The sequence below is a fragment of the Oncorhynchus masou genome, chromosome 33 (assembly GCF_036934945.1).
Source record: "Oncorhynchus masou masou isolate Uvic2021 chromosome 33, UVic_Omas_1.1, whole genome shotgun sequence".
In the NCBI taxonomy this organism is placed as follows: Eukaryota; Metazoa; Chordata; class Actinopteri; order Salmoniformes; family Salmonidae; genus Oncorhynchus; species Oncorhynchus masou.
This window is the reverse complement of record NC_088244.1, coordinates 8490825-8515476: the sequence shown is the minus strand read 5'-3', so window position 1 is coordinate 8515476 and position 24652 is coordinate 8490825. Positions and strand designations below refer to the sequence as shown.

The 24652-nt window shown below is 44.9% G+C and overlaps 1 protein-coding gene across 1 annotated transcript in view; it reads right to left on the bottom strand.

The window, feature by feature from the left end:
• LOC135527641 (syntaphilin-like) overlaps positions 1-23154 on the bottom strand; it is a 40371-nt gene extending 17217 nt beyond the window's left edge. The window contains exons 1-3 of the mRNA XM_064956127.1: positions 23011-23154; positions 4635-4754; positions 1166-1264 (exon numbers count right to left, since the gene is read on the bottom strand). Coding sequence (XP_064812199.1) covers positions 1166-1264; positions 4635-4684 — 149 coding nt within the window. The 5' untranslated portion in view covers positions 4685-4754; positions 23011-23154. The remainder of the gene's footprint in view (positions 1-1165; positions 1265-4634; positions 4755-23010) is intronic.
• Between the last annotated feature and the right edge of the window lie 1498 nt (positions 23155-24652).

The window sequence follows — 24652 nt, the reverse complement described above, 5'->3', positions numbered from 1 at the left end:
GGTATAAGAGAAGGCTGGGTGCTATAAGAGAAGGCTGGGTGGTATAAGAGAAGGCTGGGTGGTATAAGAGAAGGATGGGTGGTATAAGAGAAGGCTGGGTGGTATTATGTGTAGGAAGGCTGGGTGGTATAAGAGAAGGCTGGGTGGTATAAGAGAAGGCTGGGTGGTATAAGAGAAGGATGGGTGGTATAAGAGAAGGCTGGGTGGTATTATGTGTAGGAAGGCTGGGTGGTATAAGAGAAGGCCGGGTGGTATAAGTCCTGTGTGGCTCAGTCGGTAGAGCATGGCGCTTGCAACGCCAAGCGTCGTGGGTTCGATTCCCGCTGGGGCCACCCATATGCAAAAGTAGTGGCCCCAGCCGACTTGTAAGTCGCTTTGGACAAAAGCGTCTGCTAAATGGGATATATTATAAGAGAAGGCCGGGTGGTATAAGACAAGGCCGGGTGGTATAAGAGAAGGCCGGGTGGTATAAGAGAAGGATGGGTGGTATAAGAGAAGGCCGGGTGGTATAAAAGAAGGCCGGGTGGTATAAGAGAAGGCTGGGTGGTATAAGAGAAGGCTGGGTGGTATAAGAGAAGGCTGGGTGGTATAAAAGAAGGCTGGGTGGTATAAAAGAAGGCTGGGTGGTATAAGAGAAGGCTGGGTGGTATAAGAGAAGGCTGGGTGGTATAAGAGAAGGCCGGGTGGTATAAGAGAAGGCTGGGTGGTATAAGAGAAGGCTGGGTGGTATAAGAGAAGGCCGAGTGGTATAAGAGAAGGCTGTGTGCAGAATACTCCTATACAGAATGATTGCAAGAAGTGAGACGATGTGGACAGAGACAATGCTCTTATAGCTAACATACAGTAACTAGCTGTGGTCCTGTTTGAAGATGGTTTGAGATTGTCCAGCACTGTCACTTTAACCACAGCCGTATAGTACATTTACTGTTGTCAATCACCTCATCCAGCTATTGGCTATAATATTGGCGATGTCAGTGTACCACCCAATCTGTTTGGTGCATCTGAGGGTTTATCAGTGAATCAAGAGATCCATTGATCTCTGTCTGTCTGTCCAGCTATGACTACAGCACATCTCCTCCTCTCCATGTACAGTACATTCTAGTGGTTCTGCAGCGACAGCTACAGAGCATGCTCTCTGGGACAGTATAACAGAATTGTGTCTCACGCAGGGCGCGTGGGTAGGGGTACAGGTACGGGCGAGGAGGAGGACGACAGAATTTGCTGCAAGCGGCGTTTGGGCTGCAGAGGATTCAGAGGGTTGAATCTGGGAAGAGAGACGAGAGACAGATTTCATGCTACCACTGCTCTGTAGCTAGGACATTGCACACTAGTTATTCATTTAGGTGAAAGATCAACGTAAAGACATGGAGTGCAAGGTGACAGTACAGTAACACTTATGTTGAATAAATGAACTACTGACCAGTTATTCACTCCATTTATAGAAACTCTACACACCACCACATTCACTTTAGCTAACAAAACAATTACATGGTCCAATCACTATCAGATAAAAAGAGAGAAAAGCAAACCTCTCAAGTGCTGACACAATCATGACTGCAGAGGGAGGGAGGGACAGAGAGAAAGAGAGAGAGACACAGAGAGAGAGAGAGAGAGAGAGAGAGAGACACACAGAGAGAGAGAGAGAGAGAGAGAGAGAGAGACACACACAGAGAGAGAGAGAGAGAGAGAGAGACAGAGAGAGAGACAGAGAGAGAGATACAGAGAGAAATGAGAGAGGGAGTGAGAGACAGAGGGACAGAGATGGAGAGAGAGACAGACAGAGAGAGACAGACAGGGAGGGAGAGACACACAGAGAGAGAGAGAAATGAGAGAGAGAGAGAGAGAGGGACAGAGACAGAGAAGGACAGAGACAGAGAGAGAGGGAGAGAGATAGAGAGAGAGAGACAGTGAGAGAGAGAGATAGTGAGAAAAAGAGAGAGCGAGAGAGAGGGAGGGAACGGAAGAGAGAGAGAGAGAAGCATTGGCCTGTAACCATTTATGGAGCTCAGCAGCTGATGGGACAGAAGCAAATGCTGAGCCTCAGCTCTCTCAGGAGATTATGAGCCCCTGTACTGTAGCAGTATAGACAAACACACGTTCACACTAGAGGTCGACCGATTAATCGGAATGGCCGATTAATTAGGGCCGATTTCAAGTTTTCATAACAATCGGAAATCGGTATTTTTGGGCGCCGATTTCCAATTATTATTAATATTATTATTTTTTATACCTTTTATTTAATCAGGCAAGTCAGTTAAGAACACATTCTTATTTTCAATGACTGTCTAGGAACTGTGGGTTAACTGCCTCGTTCAGGGGCAGAACGACAGATTTTCACATTGTCAGCTCAGGGGTTCCAATCTTGCAACCGCACAGTTAACTAGTCCAAAGCTCTAACCATTGCACTCCACGAGTAGCCTGCCTGTTACGTGAATGTAGTAGAAGCCAAGGTAAATTGCTAGCTAGCATTAAACTTATCTTATAAAAAACAATCAATCATAATCACTAGTTATAACTACTGATCCAGTTTAGCAGGCAATATTAACCAGGTGAAATTGTGTCATTTCTCTTGCGTTCATTGCACACAGAGTCAGGGTATATGCAACAGTTTGGGCCGCCTGGCTCCTTGCGAACTAATTTGCCAGAATTTTACGTAATTATGACATACATTGAAGGTTGTGCAATGTAACAAGAATACTTAGACTTAGGGATGCCACCCGTTAGATAAAATACCGAACGGTTCCGTATTTCACTGAAATAATAAACGTTTTGTTTTCGAAAGGATAGTTTCCGGATTCAATCATATTAATGACCAAAGGCTCGTATTTCTGTGTGTTATTATGTTATAATTAAGTCTGATTTGATAGAGCAGTCTGACTGAGCAGCAGCAGGCCCGTAATCATTCATTCAAACAGCACTTTCATGGGTTTTGCCAGCAGCTCTTCGCAAGCACAGCACTGTTTATGACTTCAAGCCTATCAGCCTAATGGCTGGTGTAACCAATGTGAAATGTCTAGCTAGTTAGCTGGGTGTGCGCTAATACTGTTTCAAACGTCACTCGCTTTTAGATTTGGAGTAGTTGTTCCCCTTGCTCTGCAAGGGCCGCGGCTTTTGTGGAGCGATGGGTAACGATGCTTCGAGTGTGGCTGTAGTCTATGTGTTCCTGGTTTGAGCCCAGGTAGGGGCAAGGAGGGGGACGGAAGCTATACTGTTACACTGGCAATACTATAGTGCCTATAAGAACATCCAATAGTCAAAGGTATATGAAATACAAATGATATAGAGAGAAATAGTCCTATAAATACTATATTAGCTACAACCTAAAACTTCTTACCTGGGAATATTGAAGTCTCATGTTAAAAGGAACCACCAACTTTCATATGTTCTCATGTTCTGAGCAAGGAACTTCAACGTTAGCTTTTTTACATGGCACATATTACTTTCTTCTCCAACACTTTGTTTTTGCATTATTTAAACCAAAATTAACATGTTTCATTATTTATTTGAGGCTAAATTGATTTTATTGAAGTTTTATATTAAGTTAAAATAAGTGTTAATTCAGTATTGTTGTAATTGTCATTAGTCGGTCGACCTCTAGTTCACACACAACATTTACTATTCAAGGAGACTCCCCATCATTAGAAATGGTCCCTGGGTGGGACAGAACCATTATCTTCACCACTGACTATTTCTTGTGGGTGATAATAAGATGACAAAATAGAGGAGGTATGGAGAACAACAGAGAGATGCAAGAGAGAGAGGGGCTAACTAAGAGGTTGACTAAGAGGTTGACTAAGAGGTTAACTAAGAGGTTGACTAAGAGGTTGACTAAGGGGTTGGCAAAGAGGTTAACTAAGAGGTTGACTAAGAGGTTGACTAAGAGGTTAACTAACAGGTTGGCAAAGAGGTTGAATAAGATGTTGACTGAGATGTTGACTGAGAGGTTGACTGAGAGGTTGACTAAGAGGTTGACTAAGGGGTTGGCAAAGAGGTTGACTGAGAGGTTGACTGAGAGGTTGACTAAGAGGTTGACTAAGGGGTTGGCAAAGAGGTTGACTAAGGGGTTGGCAAAGAGGTTGACTGAGAGGTTGACTGAGAGGTTGACTAAGAGGTTGACTAAGGGGTTGGCAAAGAGGTTGACTAAGGGGTTGGCAAAGAGGTTGACTGAGAGGTTGGCAAAGAGGTTGAATAAGATGTTGACTGAGGGGTTGGCAAAGAGGTTGACTGAGAGGTTGGCAAAGAGGTTGAATAAGATGTTGACTGAGATGTTGACTGAGAGGTTGACTGAGAGGTTGACTGAGAAAGGTTGATTGAGGAAGGTTGACAGATGGGGTTGACTGAGGAAGGTTGACTAATAGATTGACTGAGATGTTGACTAAGAGGTTGACTGATAAGATTGACAGAGGTTGACCTAGGGGGTTGACTGAGAGGTTGACTGAAGGGGTAGACTGAGGGGGTTGACTGAGGGGGTTGATTGAGGAAGGTTGACTGAGAGGTTGACTACATAAGAGTTAAGTTAATCTAAAAAGAAGGTGAAAGGAGAAAGATTGCGGACGAATTAGAGAAATGACAACAGACAGAGAGAGTATGAGTTTTAGATAGGTAGTTAGGTAGCTGTGTCTGCAGTGCTGTACCTGCGTGAGCCAGACGCAGATCTCCGACTGGAAGGGACAGGAGCAGACATGGAGGCAGACTCCTCTCTCCTCTCCTCGTCTTTCTCCGTGTCTCTCTATCACTCTGCTGTGACAGCCAGCCTGAGAGGAAAACAAACGACACACAAACAGGTACTGACTCTGTGGACGAGGCAGGACATGACATCACATACTGTTTTAAACCAACAAAACAAGCTATTATATTCAAGTACGAAGAAGACAGTGAGGTCACACACAGACACACACACACACACACACACACACACACTGACACGCGCGCGCAGGCTTCGTTGGTGAGAACTATGGATGTCTCAGCATTGTGCTGAGAGCTGACACAAGATGGCAGGAGCCAGGGATGGCTCAGATCTGGGATCAGCCCAGCCAGACAGAACATCAGGGAGAAGCAGCCAATCCCCACTCATTCGTCTGACCACAGGCCTGAGATGGGAGAGAGCAGTGTTTGTGCTTCAACAGAAAACAATTCTGTATTTGATTTAGTGATAATAAACTAAACCTAAATAAAGTATGTCAAGACAGTTGTTTTGATCTTTCAATACAACCTAATAAACATGCTGTCAAAGCTCAGGTTGAAATTCATCGCAATGTTGGGTGAAGGCCAATTATAAGATATGGGTCTGAAGGTACACAGTCTGTCTAGTGATCAAGGTACACAGTCTGTCTAGTGATCAAGGTACACAGTCTGTCTAGTGATCAAGGTACACAGTCTGTCTAGTGATCAAGGTACACAGTCTGTCTAGTGATCAAGGTACACAGTCTGTCTAGTGATCAAGGTACACAGTCTGTCTAGTGATCAAGGTACACAGTCTGTCTAGTGATCAAGGTACACAGTCTGTCTAGTGATCAAGGTACACAGTCTGTCTAGTGATCAAGGTACACAGTCTGGGGAGACAATCAGTGATGGATTGTGAGAGACAGACCTGATTGGGGAGGTAGGGTGATCAGCAGGCATAATGAGAGGAGAGAAAGAGGAGAGAGAGAGAGGGGAAGAGACAGACCTGATCGGGAAGGTAGAAAGGGAGAGGTAGGGTGATCAGCAGGCATTACGAGTGGAGAGAGGGGGAGAGGTAAGGTGATCAGCAGGCATAATGAGAGGAGAGAGAGAGAGGGGGAGAGAGAGGGAGAGAGAGAGGGGGGGAGAGAGGGGGAGAGGTAGAGTGATCAGCAGGCATAATGAGAGGAGAGAGAGAGAGGTGGGAGAGGTAGAGTGATCAGCAGGCATAATGAGTGGAGAGAGGGGGAGAGGTAGGGTGATCAGCAGGCATAATGAGTGGAGAGAGGGGGAGAGGTAGGGTGATCAGCAGGCATTACGAGTGGAGAGAGGGGGAGAGGTAGGGTGATCAGCAGGCATAATGAGAGGAGAGAGAGGGGAGAGGTAGAGTGATCAGCAGGCATAATGAGAGGAGAGAGAGAGAGGGGGAGAGAGAGGGAGAGAGAGAGGGGGGGAGAGAGGGGGAGAGGTAGAGTGATCAGCAGGCATAATGAGAGGAGAGAGAGAGAGGTGGGAGAGGTAGTGATCAGAAGGCATAATGAGAGGAGAGAGAGGGGGGAGAGGTAGTGATCAGAAGGCATAATGAGAGGAGAGAGAGGGGGAGAGGGGGAGGGAGGAGAGAGAGAGAGGGAGCGATAGAGTGATCAGCAGGCATAATGAGAGGAGAGAGAGGGGGGGAGAGAGGGGGAGAGAGGAGAGAGAGAGGGGAGCGATAGAGTGATCAGCAGGCATAATGAGAGGAGAGAAAGGGGGAGAGAGAGGGAGAGAGAAGAGAGAGAGGGGAGCGATAGAGTGATCAGCAGGCATAATGAGAGGAGAGAGAGGGGGGAGAGAGGGGGAGAGAGGAGAGAGAGAGAGGGGAGCGATAGAGTGATCAGCAGGCATAATGAGAGGAGAGAGAGGGGGAGAGAGGAGAGAGAGAGGGGAGCGATAGAGTGATCAGCAGGCATAATGAGAGGAGAGAGAGGGGGGAGAGAGGAGAGAGAGAGAGGGGAGCGATAGAGTGATCAGCAGGCATAATGAGAGGAGAGAGAGGTGGGAGAGAGGAGAGAGAGAGAGGGGAGCGATAGAGTGATCAGCAGGCATAATGAGAGAGTACATCCCGGGAAAGAGGGGATTAAACCCATCAATAATAGAACACAGGATTTAGTGAGCTTAGGAGCCAAGTGTCCACCCTAAGGATGCGCCCTAAACCTCCCTCAGGCTTCTCCATAAACCCACCCATCCTTCTGTCTGTGTTGGCTCAGAGCTAGAGGTGGCCTCCTTTTGCTCCCTGTTCTGACTTCAAGAGGCCTTCTCAGTCTCCCAACCCTCCTTACTCTCTCACGACTGGTCTTGACCTCCTCCTCATCACCTCTCCTCCTCCTCATCCCCTCTTCCTCCTCATCCCCTCTCCTCCACCTCATCCCCTCTCCTCCACCTCATCCCCTCTCCTCCTCCTCATCCCCTCTCCTCCTCATCCCCTCTCCTCCTCCTCATCCCCTCTCTTCCCGTCTTCTGAAAATACTCTCCAATATAATTATTCCTTTCTTGTCCGCATTCCTTCCCTCTGTTATCAGTTATGTGTTGTATGTGGAACCATAGTTTGGCTAGTAGGCGGGATCTAACGCTACTATATCCATCCATCCATCTGTGGTCCTGTGTGGCTAAGTTGGAAGAGCATGGCACATGCAAAGCCAGGGTTGTGGGTTAGATTCCCACAGGGGGCCAATATGAAAATGTATGCACTCACTACTGGATTAGAGTGTCTCCTAAATTATATATATATATATATATATATATATATATATACAGTGTTTTTGATCATGTAAGGGCCCTACTCTTATGTGAACACAGCCAGTCCATTAGACTCTCAAAGACAATGCTACACTGTAGTTTATGTTGTTCCACTTTCCTTGCCTGGCAGGATTGAGCAGTAATGTACTGTTTGTTCCAACCCTGCAGTGTAGAGTAACTGTGCTGAATCACCCTCTGACAGAGAGAGACCCAGCTGGTTGTCACCTTATCTCATCACTCAGAACCCCCTCTGGGATCTCTACAGCCACAGGGCGTGAGCTAGGAGGAGGAATCCATGATGGCTTTCCTGTTATTGGCTGTCACTTAGCAACGTCAAACCCTCTGCGCCAATCAAAGCCTTTTGATTCGGAAAAAAGGGTAACATGATTAAATACAAAAATAAACAATCCCTCTTACACACACACTACCATAAGTAGTGGTAAACAGAGTAAAGATGATCAGATCGATAGGAGCTGAACTCTCTGGGATGTTTCCTGTCGTGTCCCAATTTGTAAGTCGCTCTGGATAAGAGCGTCTGCCAAATGACTTAAATGTAATGTAAATGTGCTGAGCAATTAGTGCTTTTTGAGGTCAGTTTTGGTTAGGTTCGATTATTAAAAAATAATGTTTTCCAATGTTGGTTTCAATCATCATTTTGACACGTTAAATGCATTATGAAATAATGGCATTAAAATCATTTTAGATCTTTTTAATGGAAATTCCAAAGCCAAAAATAGTGGACATTCAATTGCCAAAACATAGAAAATATTCCATTGTCTCTGTCAGGTCCACATTGGGTAGACATCGATATAAAAAATAATAAATGACTATGAAATAATAAAATATGTGTATATTACTTAGTTTCTATTTATTATTTGTCTCTTCTCAAAGTCATCATCTCTGCTCAGACAGTAGCAGCCAGCTAGACAACGTTATCTCTGTGCTCCCCATACTGTACCGTCTGTAGTCATCATATTTATCTAGGCTGCCAAAGTATGCCGCAGACCTGTCTGACGAAATCATTTGACTAGTTCTTCAAAGTAGATATGGCATAGTTTCACAAACTGTCACTCTCTATCCCTCTCATTGTTGTGTTGTGTAAACTACAACTCCCTTAAGCCCAGTGTCAAACATCAATCTTGACTTAATTTCTCTCGTGAATGATTTGATTTCTCTCTAGAGTATTGCTGCGTTGGGCTCACACAAAAAAAAACAGAAATGGGATTCAAGTAATTGAACCGACATCGGACAATTAGTTGTTTAATAAGCGGGGAAAAAAACGAAATCTATGTTAATCACTCAGCACTAGACTTTCCCATCCTCTTCTTGTCTGCTCCAGCCTACAGCACCAATATCCCTGGTTGACAGGAGCAGGCAGTATTTCCTACTACTTACATCATAAGGCATTCATACAGGATTTATTAAGCTCTCTTATGTAACAGCATCCCCAGCCAGAACCACTGCCAGAAAGGTCCAGCAGCATGCAAGAAATCAAATCAAATTTTATGTCACATACACATGATTAGCAGATGTTATTGTGAGTGTAGCGAAATGCTTGTGCTTCTAGTTCCGACAATGCAGTAATAACCAACAAGTAATCTAACTAACAATTCCAAAACTACTGTCTTATACACAGTGTAAGGGGATAAAGAATATGTACATAAAGATACAGTGCCTTGCGAAAGTATTCGGCCCCCTTGAACTTTACGACCTTTTGCCACATTTCAGGCTTCAAACATAAAGATATAAAACTGTATTTTTTTGTGAAGAATCAACAACAAGTGGGACACAATCATGAAGTGGAACGACATTTATTGGATATTTCAAACTTTTTTAACAAATCAAAAACTGAAAAATTGGGCGTGCAAAATTATTGACAGAGACATGTGGACAGAGAGAGGAGAGAGGGAAGGAGGCCAGAGATCGACAGAGAGTCTTCATATATTAGAGAGAGAAAAAAATAGAGGGAATGTTCATGTTCTCCCGGGGAAAGGTGACCTCGACTAATCTCATACACAACCAATAACTTCCTGTACAGGACGCTGCAGCGCGCATGTGTTTGAGGAAGAAAGATAATAGATAGAGAGAGGGAGAGAGAGAGATGGGAGGAGAGAGAGAGATGGGAAGAAAGAGAGAGCAAGATGGGAAGAGAGGGAGAGAGATGGGAAGAGAGGGAGAGAGATGGGAAGAGAGAGAGAGAGATGGGAATAGAGAGAGAGATGGGAATAGAGAGAAAGAGAGAGATGGGAAGAGAGAGAGAGAGATGGGAAGAGAGGGAGAGAGATGGGAAGAGAGGGAGAGAGATGGGAAGAGAGGGAGAGAGATGGGAAGAGAGGGAGAGAGATGGGAAGAGAGAGAGAGAGATGGGAATAGAGAGAGAGATGGGAATAGAGAGAAAGAGAGAGATGGGAAGAGAGAGAGAGAGATGGGAAGAGAGGGAGAGAGATGGGAAGAGAGGGAGAGAGATGGGAAGAGAGAGAAAGAGAGAGATGGGAAGAGAGAGAGAGAGATGGGAAGAGAGAAAGGGTGTTTTTCCTGTCACTCACAAGTATACATGTTGATGAACATGGAATGGGAGTCTGACAAGTGTGTTATACGTGCTGCTGTACATACAGAGATGTACAAAAAGTATGATGGCACTTGCTCGTTGAACATCTCATTCCAAAATCATGAGCATTAATATGGAGTTGGTCCCCCCTTTGCTGCTATAACAGCCTCCATGTTGGAACATTGCTGCGGGGACTTGCTTCCATTCAGCCACAAGAGCATTTGTGAGTTTGGGCACTGAAGTTGGGCGATTAGGCCTGGCTCGAGATCGGCATTCCAATTCATCCCGAAGGTGTTCGATGTGGTTGAGGTCAGGGCTCTGTGCAGGCCAGTGAAGTTCTTCCACACCGATTTCAACAAACCATTTCTGTATGGACCACGCTTTGTGCACAGGGGCATTGCATGCCGAAACAGGAAAGAGCCTTCCCCAAACTGTTGCCACAATTTTGGAAGCAGAGAATCGTCTAGCATGTCATTGTATGTGTTAAGATTGTATGTGTTAAGGGGCCTAGCCCGAACCATGAAAAAGAGCCCTAGATCATTATTCCTCCTCCACCAAACTTTACAGTTGGCACTATGCAGTCGGGCAGGTAGCGTTCTCCTGGCATCTGCCAAACCCAGACTCATCCATCGGACTGCCAGATGGTGAAGCGTGATTCATCACGCCAGCGAACGCGTTTCTCCACTGCTCCAGAGTCGAATGACGGTGAACTATACACCACTGCCATCAGACGCTTGCCATTGCGCATGGTGATCTTAGGCTTGTATGCGGCCGCTCGGCCATGGAAACCCATTTCATGAAGCTCCCGACGAACAGTTCTTGTGCTGACCTTGCTTCTAGAGGCAGTTAGGAACTCGGCAGTAAGTGTTGCAACCGAGGACAGATGATTTTTATGCGCTACGCACTTCATCACTCGGCGGTCCCATTCTGTGAACTTGTGTGGTCTACCACCTTGAGGCTGAGCCGTTGTTGCTCCTAGACGTTTCCACTTCACAATAACAGCACTTACAGGTGCCCGAGGCAGCTCTAGCAGGGCAGAAATTTTACGAACTGACTTGTTGGAAAGGTGGCATCCTATGACGGTGCCACGTTGAAAGTCACTGAGCTCTTCAGTAAGGCCATTGTACAGCAGATCTTTGTCTAGGGAAATTTCATGGCTGTGTTCAATTTTTATACACCTGTCAGCAACGGGTGTGGCTGAATTAGCTGAATAAACTAATTTGAAGGAGTGTCCACATACTTTTGTATATATAGTGTATATTAACGTGCTTGAAAAATGAAACAACGCAGGTTAATATTTCCCTCTTCTGTGTTTCAGTAGACTAGTGAAACTCTCTGTGGCTTCTGACTCACAATGTACAGTACACCCTACGGATTGGATAGAGAGACAGAGTGACTCATAACAGCTCTATCACTGTCCCTGGGTACACACACACACACACACACACACACACACACACACACACACACACACACACACACACACACACACACACACACACACACACACACACACACACACACACACACACACACTATGGGACTAAGGGCACACACTTAGTGTTGTGAATTCTGTAATGAATGTATTGTAATGTTTTTATAACAGAAAAAGTAGCAGTCACACCAGAAACCAAGCACAGCATCCTAGCTCTCTCTCTCTCTCTCTCTCGCTCAATCACTGTCTATACCCACACTCATCAGTCCAGTATTTACGAACCTGGTAGCTGGTTTCTGAATATCTGAGCAGTTGTGGTGGAACAGCTGCTATAGAATAAGTTACATACGTTTTGTTTTTTTATTGCCCAATAGTTGATCTGACAGTTTTTCTAAAGCATAATAGATCTATGTTTGTTTTCAGCGCTGCACTTCTCCTCCCTGAATGATGATAACTCACACGCTCTTATCAGGACGGCTGGCACAGCCAGCCGATAGTGGAATTTGTCCCCGCTCACAACACCAGCACAGCCAGCCGATAGTGGAGTTTGTCCCCGCTCACAACACCAGCACAGCCAGCCGATAGTGGAGTTTGTCCCCGCTCACAACACCAGCACAGCCAGCCGATAGTGGAGTTTGTCCCCGCTCACAACACCAGCACAGCCAGCCGATAGTGGAGTTTGTCCCCGCTCACAACACCAGCACAGCCAGCCGATAGTGGAGTTTGTCCCCGCTCACAACACCAGCACAGCCAGCCGATAGTGGAGTTTGTCCCCGCTCACAACACCAGCACAGCCAGCCGATAGTGGAGTTTGTCCCCGCTCACAACACCAGCACAGCCAGCCGATAGTGGAGTTTGTCCCCGCTCACAACACCAGCACAGCCAGTCGATAGTGGAGTTTGTCCCCGCTCACAACACCAGCACAGCCAGCCGATAGTGGAGTTTGTCCCCGCTCACAACACCAGCACAGCCAGCCGATAGTGGAGTGAGTGAGTGTATGTATGTATGTCCCCGCTCACAACAACACCAGCCCAGAACAGCTCCTAATGCCACACATATTAACATCATCACACTGACTAAATGTATGAGTGGAGAGTACACTCCCAGTCACAACCAAAAGATCAAACAACTTTAAGTAGGACTCCCAGCTAAGTAGAACTCCCAGCTAAGTAGGACTCCCAGCCAAGTAGGACTCCCAGCCAAGTAGAACTCCCAGCCAAGTAGAACTCCCAGCCAAGTAGAACTCCCAGCCAAGTAGGACTCCCAGCCAAGTAGGACTCCCAGCCAAGTAGGACTCCCAGCCAAGTAGGACTCTCAGCTAAGTAGGACTCCCAGCAAAGTAGGACTCCCAGCAAAGTAGGACTCCCAGCAAAGTAGGACTCCCAGCTAAGTAGGACTCCCAGCTAAGTAGGACTCCCAGCTAAGTAGGACTCCCAGCTAATTAGGACTCCCAGCTAATTAGGACTCCCAGCTAATTAGGACTCCCAGCCAAGTAGGACTCTCAGCTAAGTAGGACTCCCAGCAAAGTAGGACTCCCAGCTAAGTAGGACTCCCAGCTAAGTAGGACTCCCAGCTAAGTAGGACTCCCAGCTAATTAGGACTCCCAGCTACAACCCTAAAGACATGGTTCATCTCTGACAGGACACAGCTCCAGTGCAGTAGTCTACCTCTAACTGATTTCAGGTAGGCTTCTCCTGTATGTCCAAAGGGGACAGTGTGAGCTCTGAGGCCAAGTGGAGAGTAGCTTGCGGCACTCGGCAGGACAACACATTTCATTACGAAGAATCTCAAAAGAATCCTGCCTAGTCACTGCACTGCAGAGCAGCTTACAGCAGCAGAGCTCTGTACACCATCCACGTAAATGCTACGAGAGGGGAGGGGGAGGAAAACGGGAGAAGGAGGGGGAGAGGAGTGAGGGAAGAGAGGGGGAGAAGAGGGGGGTGGAGAAGAGGGGTGAGAGAAGAGAGGGGAGGGAAAGGGAAGAGAGGGGGAGGAGAGGGGGAGGAGGAGAAGCGAGGTGGAGAGGGGGAGGAGAGGGGGAGGAGGAGAAGCGAGGTGGAGAAGGGGAGAAGAGGGGGTGGAGGAGAGGGGTGAGGGAAGAGAGGGGGAGAAGAAGCGAGGTGGAGAGGGGGAGGAGAGGGGGGAGGAGGAGAAGCGAGGTGGAGAGGGGGAGAAGAGGGGGTGGAGGAGAGGGGGTGAGGGAAGAGAGGGGGAGAAGAAGCGAGGTGGAGAGGGGGAGGAGAGGGGGAGGAGGAGAAGCGAGGTGGAGAGGGGGAGAAGAGGGGGTGGAGGAGAGGGGTGAGGGAAGAGAGGGGGAGAAGAAGCGAGGTGGAGAGGGGGAGGAGAGGGGGAGGAGGAGAAGCGAGGTGGAGAGGGGGAGAAGAGGGGGGTGGAGGAGAGGGGGTGAGGGAAGAGAGGGGGAGGAGAAGCGAGGTGGAGAGGGGGAGGAGAGGGGGAGGAGGAGAAGCGAGGTGGAGAGGGGGAGAAGAGGGGGTGGAGGAGAGGGGTGAGGGAAGAGAGGGGGAGGAGAAGCGAGGTGGAGAGGGGGAGGAGAGGGGGAGGAGGAGAAGCGAGGTGGAGAAGGGGAGAAGAGGGGGTGGAGGAGAGGGGTGAGGGAAGAGAGGGGGAGGAGAAGTGAGGTGGAGAGGGGAGTTAAGGAGAGGGGAGAAGAGGGGGGCCATGTTGGGCTGACATCTGGATATAACAAATCAGGAGCCAGCACCGGTCCCCTTCTGAGAAACAGCAAGAGCACCTCCACTAAAGCGACAAAGATTATCATAACAAATGTTGCCACATCCACTGTTTCTGTGTGTTGCCATCTTTGTTAACATATTCAGGAACCTCTTCTCGCCCTGGAATTGTGGTTTAAGCAAGCGGGCCTGATATGTAACAACGTATACATATTATGACTGGGAATTGCCACCAGGGACCTCACAATATGATATTATCACCATACTTAGGTGTTGATACGATATGTATGGCAATTCTCACGATTCTTACGGTCCTACATGTAATTGCGATTCGATGAACCAGACATTGCTCACCATATGTCTGCTGCAGAGGCACAAAAGACATCCATTAGGAAACGAGTTTTGATCAGTCGGTGAAATAAAAGTACAGATTTTTTTTTTTGTTTTTAAGTAGATAGAGAACAAGCTTTAGGAGGAAGCATACCAGCGTTTTGGTGCAGGTACATCTGACTAGTACAAAAAAATAATATTGCAATAATGTCAAAAGTAATATTGCAGTAATGTCAAATATAATATTGCAGTAATGTCAAATATAATATTGCAGTAATGTCAAATATAATATTGCAGTAATGTCAAATATAATATTGCAATAATGTCAAATATAATATTGCAATAATGTCAAATATAATATCCCGATATCTAACTGCATGGATTTTTCCACCATCGCTACTACATATACAACTACTGTGTGTGCCTATGTTACAACCGTGTTGCTTTTCTCTCCACACGTTGTGTTTTGAAACCACTCAAATAACTTTGGTATGGAGAGGGAAATTCCAACCATTGGACAGTGGAGATCCTCAGCAGATGAGTCACAGCAAACATTTGTATTGCTAACCATGATTTACTCCAATCTGTTGGGTCCAGAGTTAAGATTTGTTTGAATACCCATATTAATATACTGTATACTACATACTTAATGAGTATATACTATTAGTTAATTTTAGTACACTGTAAACGAACAGTATCCTTTCAGTTGAGCGTACTAGCTCTTCGCCTGTCTACTGGAAGTTGATGCTGTTGCTATGCAACCTCTTACTAGCTTCTTAGCATAACAAATTACTAGCTAGATATTTTACGACTTTGTGTGTGTGTGTGTTCTTAAATACAATCTGGAGTATCAGAGGGTGCTCAGAGTGCGCTCTCGCGTTTGGAAATTCAGAGCGTTTGTTTCCACACTGGAACGCTCTGGCCGAGGATTAGCGTTGACCCGAGCGTTCTAACGTTGGCTAGCTTGCCAGCTACTTCCAGAAACAAATTAGAGAACACGTCACTATGACCATTTTACTCGCCCTAGCAGAGCTGGTTAGGAAGTTTTCATGTTATCAGAGCGTTGGTGACTGTAACTGTGCAGCTTTCAACAATGTAATTATGCTCTTTTTGCACCGATTCAATGGGCATTGAGCGTTCGTAAATTCATCAGTTATCTGCTCTCTGGTACGTTAGTAAATTCATCAGTTATCTGCGCTCTGGTACGTTCATAAAGTCATCAGTTATCTGCGCTCTGAGAGAGAGCTCTGAAATCGGAGTAGATAACCAGAGCGAATTTACGAAAGCACCAGAATGTCCATTGAGAACGCACAATGACTATACCACTTCGCTAAGCTAAGAATTACAGGATTCATCATGTCAAACGTTTGGTAGTTAGATAGCATATAGTTAATATACTGGCAAGTTTGATGTATTAGTAGGCAACTAACGTTAGGTAGCTAGCTAACATACCGGTACATACTGCTGTAATGATATGCTATGTGGTTTGTAAGGACAGCGTAGCTAACAAATTTTCAGCCAACATAACGTGTAAGGTAACTTATTTGAAAAGTCATTACATTATTACATTGCCCAACATTTTCTTAACATTTGTCATAATTAGTTAAAGCAATGAATTTGTATCCACTCTCATTGGATATTTTCCTCCATTTTCTTCAAATCTGAAAACGATGTGAAGCCACGCCCATGTTTTGAAGAATTGCATTATGGGCACTAAAAGCACGAAAATAGTGTCCACTGCTTGTAATACTTTGTATTTTCGCCATTGTTGTACGACATCCGGTAACTTTTGGCATACTAACTATATCCATACTATGACCAATAAGCATACTAAACTATATCCATACTATGACCAATAAGCATACTACATACTCAATTTACATCACAAATAGTACAGTTAGTAAGGTTAGTATGAGTATTTGAACACAGCTTTAGTTGTTTTTCAATTTGAGCGCTCTCCAGAAAGATCCTGCCATCCCGTTGCAGCATCCTGCCCCTAACTGACCAGAGACCCCTCTCGCTGAGCAGTCTATCTGTGATGTTATCAGGACCTCTAGAAACCCTGTTGAACCAGAGACTGTGCGAGTGTACTGTACATGTGCCCAATGGCCATTAGCGCTCCCTGTTAGCTCCATACTGCTGTTAGGAGTGTTATTTACAGGCTTGGCTCGGGGCATTGTCCACCGTGATTCACCCCCATTGCCAAGAAAGCAACAACAACAAAAGTATGAAGTGCATGTGGATTCGTAATCTCACTAAGCACAATATTTCTCTCTGAGCCATGATCAGTGTAGGGACATGGTGGAACAGGAAATACATGTTTTCTACATTCAATCTTTCGATTAGATTGCCTTCAGGATGAAGATGGCTTCGTGTACAGGGACATCACATTAACAAAGAAGAAACCAAAAGTAACTTGTTGGGAAAACATGCAAAACTGGGACAAATTGAAAAAGATGTCCCAAAGAGACAAGTTTACAGGAAATGAACCTGACAAAATGAACTAAACTGGAGGACTATGGTGACTTTGTCAAGTGTAAAAAGGTCCGATGTTGAAAAAAACCCAGAATACCCTGAATAAGCGGTAATATGGCGATCTGCGTTTCAGCACTATTGACAGATGCTTGGAATTCCAGAGTTCAGCATTTGTACTGTGGAGAGCGACCGGCTCACAGGAATAATGACATAAAAAGGTCTTTCCAGGAAGAAAGAAGCTTGGAAGAGGAAGACTCCTCTAACTAGAACTTTGGTAGCCCGTTTCAGCATATTGATTTATCCAACTAAACTTTAGGATTGTGAATAATAGAGAAAAGATAGATGCAGTCATCCAGAGAGTAAGATACTGTGGGTTCAGTGGTTAGAGTGCTATAGGAGGGGGTCACTGGCTCAGATTACATTCCTGTTGCCCTTCAACAAGATGGTGTTATAGTTGGATATCACTGCATGCAAATCCCCAATGAAACAAAGAACAAAGAATCAGTCAGATAATGCAAATTAAATCAACCCATCTATCCGGCAGTCATTCGGACTGCTTTCATTTAGCATGAAATGCAATTCCCTTGCCTGGGGTCACTGCACTAACTGTGCTAAATGCTTTACGTATATAGTGAGCGGTGTCCGGGTGAAAGCTTGGAGCACATTGAGACAATAAGGCCGGTGAAAAGAAAACTGGACTAACAAAGCTGCTTGTGGGTCTAGGAGGAGAAGTCAATCACAATCAAATCAAACCGAATACAACAGGTGCAGACCTTACCGTGAAATGCTTACTTACAAGCCCCTAAACAACAATGCAGTTCCAGAAATGGAGTTAACAAAATATTTACAAAATAAATTATAGTAAAAAATGTAATAAAAAGTAACAAAATAAAATGACATAACAATAACGAGGCTATATACAGGGGGTACAGGTTAGTCGAGGTCATTTGTAGATGTAGGTAGGGGTAAAGTGGCATAGATGCATAGATAATAAACAGCAAGTATCAGCAGTTTTAAAACAAAACGGGGGTCAATGTAAATATTGCGGGTGGCCATTTTATTAATTGTTCAGCAGTCTTATAGAAGCTGTTAAGGAGACTTTTGGTCCTAGACTTGGCGCTCCGGTACCGCTTGCCGTGCGGTAGCAGAGAGAACAGTCTATGACTTGGGTGACTGAAGTTTTTGACCATTTTTGTACATTTTTTTAACTAGGCAGTTAAGAACAAATTCTTATTTTCGATGACGGCCTAGGAAAAAGTAGGTTAACTGCCTTGTTCAGGGGCAGAACGACAGATTTTTACCTTGTCAGCTCTGCGATTTGATCTTGCAATCTTTCGATTATTGGCCCAACACTCTAACCACTAGGCTACCTGCTGCCTTCCTCTGACACCATCTAGTAAATAGGTCCTGGATGTCAGGAAGCTTGGCCCCAGTGATATATTGGGTCGTATGCAACCGGTCAAGATGCTCTCGATGGTGCAGTTGTAGAACCTTTTGAGGATCTGAGGACCCATGCCAAATCTTTTCAGTCTCCCAAGGGGAAAAATGTGTTGTCATGCCCTCTTCACAACTGTCTTGGTGTGTTTGGACCATGATAGTTTGTTAGTGATGTGGACACCAAGGAACTTGAAACTCTCAACCCGCTCCACTACAGCCCTGTCAATGTTACTGGGGACCTGTTCGGCCCTCCTTTTCCTGTAGTCCACGATCAGCTCCTGTGTCTTGCTCACATTGAGGGAGAGGTTGTTGTCTTGGCAGTGTCTGATCTCCTCCCTATAGGCTGTCTCATTGTTGTCGGTGATCAGGCCAACACTGTTGTGTCGTCAGCAAACTTAATGATGGTGTTGGAGTCGTGCTTGGCCCCGCAGTCATGGGTGAACAGGGAGTAAGCACACATCCCTGAGGGGCCCCGATGTTGAGGATCAGTGTGGTATATGTGTTATTTCCTACCCTTACCACTTGTGGGGGGTGGCCCGTCAGGAAGTCCAGGATTCAGTTGCAGAGGAAGGTGTTTAGTCTCAGGGTCCTTAGCTTAGTGATGAGCTTTGTGGGCATTATGGTGTTGAACAATGGAGTTTGTCCTGGTGGGAAAGGGCAGTGTGGATTGCGATTGTGATTGGGTCATCCGTGAATTTGTTGGGGCGGTATGCAAATTGGAGTGGGTCTAGGGTTTCCGGGATGATGGTGTGGATATGAGCCATGACCAACCTTTCAAAGCACTTCATGGCTACTGTGAGTGATATGGGGCGGTAGTCATTTAACCTCTTGATACTCCCCACCCCGGATCCGGGATCGTGAATAAAGCCTCAGGCTCATTAGCATAACGCAAAGTTAACAATTTCTAAAAATCGCAAATAAAATGAAAATAATGCACCTGCTCTCAAGCTTAGCCTTTTCTTAACAACACTGTCATCTCAGATTTTCAAAATATGCTTTTAAACCATAGCAAATCACTAATTTGTGTAAGAGTATGCTAAGCTAGCTTAGCATTTTGAGTAGCATTTAGCACGCAACATTTTCACAAAAACCAGATAACCAAATAAATAAAATCATTTACCTTTGAAGAGCTTCGGATGTTTTCAATGAGGATACTCTCAGTTGCATAGCAAATGTTCAGTTTTTCCTGAAAGAATCTTTGTGTAGGAGAAATCGCTCCGTTTTGTACATCACATTTGGCTACCGAAACTAACCGAAAATTCAGTCACCAAAACGTCAAACTTTTTCTGAATTAACTCCATAATATCGACCGAAACATGGCAAACGTTGTTTAGAATCAATCCTCAAGGTGTTTTTTCACATATCTCTTCATTGATATGCAGTTCGTGGAAGCCTGCTTTCCCCTCAGAATCGCATGGAAAAATACCAGCAGCTGAAAAAGACGCACCAATTTCGACGGAGGACACCGGGCAGACACCTGGAAAATGTAGTCTCTTATGGTCAATCTTCCAATGATATGCCTACAAATACGTCACAATGCTGCAGACACCTTGGGGAAACGACAGAAAGGGCAGGCTCATTCCTCTCGCATTCACAGCCATATAAGGAGACAATGGAAAACGGAGCCTCAAAAATCCTGCTGGTTTCCTGGTTGCCGTTTCATCTTGGTTTTGCCTGTAGCTCCCGTTCTAGGGCACCCACAGACAATATCTTTGCAGTTCTGGAAAATTGTCTGTTTTCTTTCCAAAGCTATCAATTATATGCATAGTCGAGCATCTTTTTGTGACAAAATATCTTGTTTAAAACGGGAACGTTTTTCATCCAAAAATGAAATTGCGCCCCTAGAGTTTCAAGAGGTTAAGCAGGTTACCTTAGTATTCTTGGGCACAGGGACTATGGTGGTCTGATTGAAACATGGGGGTATCACAGACTCGGTAAGGGAGAGGTTGAAAATGTCAGTGAAGACACTTGTCAGATGGTGCGCGCATGCACTGAGTACATGCTCTGGTAATCCGTCTGGCCGTGTGGCCTTGTGAATGTTGACCTGTTTAAAGGTTTTGCTCACTACGATTACGGAGAGTGTGATCACACAGTCGTCCTTAACAACTTGTGCTCTCATGCATGCTTCAGTGTCGTTTGCCTCAAAGCGAGCATAAAAGACATTTAGCTCATCTGGTAGGCTCATGTCACTGGGCAGCTTGCGGCTGGGTTTCCCTTTGTAGTCCGTAATAGTTTGCAAGCCCTGCCACATCTGACGAGCATCAGAGCCTGTATAGTAGGATTCAATCTTAGTTCTGTATTGATGCTTTGCTTGTTTGATGGTTCATCTGAGTTCATAGTGGGATTTCTTATAAGTGTCCGGTTTAGTGTCCCGCTACTTGAAAGCAGCAGCTCTAGCCTTTCGCTAGGTACGGCTGTTGCCTGTAATCCATGGCTTCTGGTTGGGATATGTACTTAAGGTCACTGTGGGCATGACATCGTCAATGCACTTATTGATGAAGCCGGTGACTGAGGTGGTATACTCCTCAATGCCATTGGATGAATCACTTATATAGCTCATTGAGTGCGGTCTTAGTGCCAGCATTGGTTTGTGGTGGGAAATAGACAGCTATGAATAATATAGATGAAACTCACTTGGTAGATAGTATGGTCTACAGCTTATCATGAGGTACTCTACCTCAGGAGGAGTTGGAGAGAGATATGTACAATGGAGACTGACAGGAAACAGCATGCTATGACAGTGATGGCCAAGCTACCATGGAGACAGTCATTCCGCCACTTATCCAGAAGGTGAGCTGCCCAATGCCCAGTAACAGACTGGATCAAGGGTGTGTTTTTAATATCAGGATGTGTGTAGCTAGCGAATATGATACTGGCAGTGGATTGGTCAGTCGTTCACTGGGATTGGACAGCAGAAAATTGTCTGACCCTGCAGGCCTGGTCCAACCTCTAGCCCTTACACCTTCAGTGTTTGCAGATCTGAAGGGAAAGCGTCAGTGTTGCAATAAGACAGAGGCTCACTGAGTGCATTGAAGGCTATAGGTGGTGGCACAATAACTGGACAGCTTCTACCCCCAAGCCATAAGACTTGCTAAACAAGACTGCTAAATAGCTAATCAAATGGCTGCTACTGTCTATTAACTATCCTGTTGCCTAGTCACTTTAACCCTACCTATATGTACATATCTAGCCCAATTATCCCGTACCCCTGCACATTGTCTCGCTACTGGTACTTCCTGTATATAGCCATGTTATTTTCTATTCCTGTATATAGCCATGTTATTTTCTACTTCCTGTATATAGCCATGTTATTTTCTACTTCCTGTATATAGCCATGTTATTTTCTACTTCCTGTATATAGCCATGTTATTTTCTACTTCCTGTATATAGCCATGTTATTTTTACTCGTCATTGTTATTCATTATTCACTGTGTATTTATTAATCGTGTCACTATTTAAATTTTTATATATATATTTTTATATTGTGTCTTTATCTCTGCATTGTTGAGGAATGACCCTTTAAGTAAGCATTTGACTGTTTGTCTACACCTGTTGTTTATGACACATGTGACAAATAAAATGTGATTTGATGTGATCAGTCCGGTGACAGTCATCTCCAATCTGCAAACACTAAAGAGGATGTTGTTAGACAGGAAAGGACCAGGCTATGGTTGTTTTGGAAACAAGCAGAGGTTGTTTAGGAACCCGGCAGAGGTTATATGCGGGGTGCATGCGGGGTGCATGTGGGGTGCATGCAGGGTGCATGTGGGGTGCATGTGGGGTGCATGCAGGGTGTATGTGGGGTGCATGCAGGGTGTATGTGGGGTGCATGTGCTCTCAACAACTGGGCCCTTTACCCCTAAGGTCATCAAAATATGCACCAACAACCACAATGCAAAGCTGAGTCACTGCAGACTCCTGGGAAAACAACATCTATTTCTAGAGGACATTTGGAGAGAGTGTGAGTAACCTGACCTACAATCTAGAATGTCCCCACCAACAAACACAAAGTCCAGAGCCCTTTCACAAGCCAGATGTTTATATTTCCGTGAGATTTCCTATTTTACTGAAAATCGAAAACTACTGCAAGGTCAAATTGCATGCCAGGAGACCAGTCACGACTTTAGTAGGCTACTAAAATGGCAGGTGTTTGGCTTGAGATTACTGTGCTTTTTCCCAACGCTTACTGAACCTGCCATTTATATGAACCATCTCTATCAAAAGCTTTCCAAATAGATTGCATCAATAATGTATAACGCCAATTCTCAAATACAGGGCTTGCGATCACCTGGCCGGAGAATAGACTAGTACCGCTACTACCAACGTATAGCGCAGGATGGCAAGGTAAACACACATCTGCGCTGCATCCTCGCAGCAGCAGGCTCGCTGCTGGACAGCGACACAAACAAACAACCAACCATCATAACATTAGGCCTATGTTATAAGTGCGTGCGTGACTCTGCTTTTTATAAACAATATTATTTTCGGCTTGGCAACATCTTGCAGCTCTCTCTGCATGTCACCATTTCTGGAATACTCTATTCATACTTATTCACAATCGTTGATGTGCCCTACACCGGAGCATCCTTAGTAAAATGTCAGCAAAGCCAAATGGCATTAGGCTACAACGACTTGAATCGAAAAATAATGAGGTTTACCTGTTCCCCCCTTCCGTATTTATTTTACGGTTCCATCGTTATAGCCCGGGATGGTTTACCGCCTGCCTTCTTGATTACCCCGCGATTCCCGTCTCCGGTAAGGACTCCGCCAGAGATCGGTGTGCCTCTGCTCGGGCGCTCGAGGTGGATAACCGGAATGCCTGAGTTGCGTTTGAGAGCCGCACGGAAAGACAAGTGCATTGTTGAAAGCAGATGCGTAATGCTACGTTGGTTCTTAAAGGGAAACACCGATCTTCATATCAAACGTGCATCTTAATAACAGTCCTGGGCACAAACAAAGACTGAATCAGGAGTGAACTCATGTGTCTGCAGTTTATATAATTCTTCACATGATTTATGTTCTGAACAAAATATGCGCTGAACAAAAATATAAATGCAACCTGTAAAGTGATGGTGCCAAGCTGAAATAAAGCTGAAATAAAATACCACAGAAATGTTCCATATGCACAAAAAGCTTATTTCTCTAAAAAGTTGTGCGCACGTTTGTTTACATCCCTGTTTTTGAGCAATTATTCTTTGCCAAGATAATCCATTCACCTGACAGGTGTGTCATATCAAGAAGCTGATTAAAAGCATGCCATCACACAGTTGCACCTTGTGCTGGGGACAATAAAAGGCCACTCTAAAATGTGACGTTTTGTCACACAATACAATGCCACAGATGTCTCAACTTGAGGGAGTGTGCAATTGTCATGCTGACTGCAGGAATGTCTGAGCTCGACGAGTTGAGTTAAAAAAAATACAAATAATAATAATAATTGTTTGAGCCCCACCTGTTGCCTGTTTTGCATGTTATTTTGACATTAGTATGTGTCACATATCGTTATATCTACCGTAGTTTTGATTGGACTGATCATGTCAACATAATACATTCAAAATCTTAGCTAGCAAGCTAGCAGTCATCATCATGAATTAAGTTGACAATCTACTGGCAAAACCTTTTCAATCCTTGTCATATGAAGAGAAATAATGAAGAGAAATTATAGATAAAAACGTATTGGTGCTTATTGGCAATTGGACATGAACATGAACATTACACAACAAGTTTGAAATCGCAAATTTAACAATGAGTGGTTTGAAGGAATCAACTGCAAGAGTTGCAAAGCAATCACTAGCCTGCTGTTCAATGGAGTGTGGTCTAAATCTGGGTTTGAGGGTCTCTTTTCCAAGATTAAAAGATTCACATGCCATGGGGCAAGAAAAGGGTGAATACATTGACCATGCTGTCATTCCACAATTTCTTCTGCCGTGTTCAAAACAACTGGAAACTCTTGACTGGGAAATCTCAGACTTCAGTGAGTTTAAGACAACTGGGAACTCAGAAAAAAACTTGCTCCGACTAGGAAAATATGTTTTGAACTGTCATCCAACTCGTCACATGCGCCGAATACTTACTGTGAAATGCTTACTTACGAGCCCCCAACCAACAATGCATTTTCAAAAAATATGGACAAGAATAAGAGATAAAAGTAACAAGTAATTAAAGAGCAGCAGTAAAACAGCAATAGCAAGACAATATACAGGGTAGTATCAGTAAAGAGTCCATGTGCAGGGGCACCGGTTAGTTGAGGTAGTATGTACTGTAGATAGAGTTATTGAAGGGACTATGCATAGATGACAA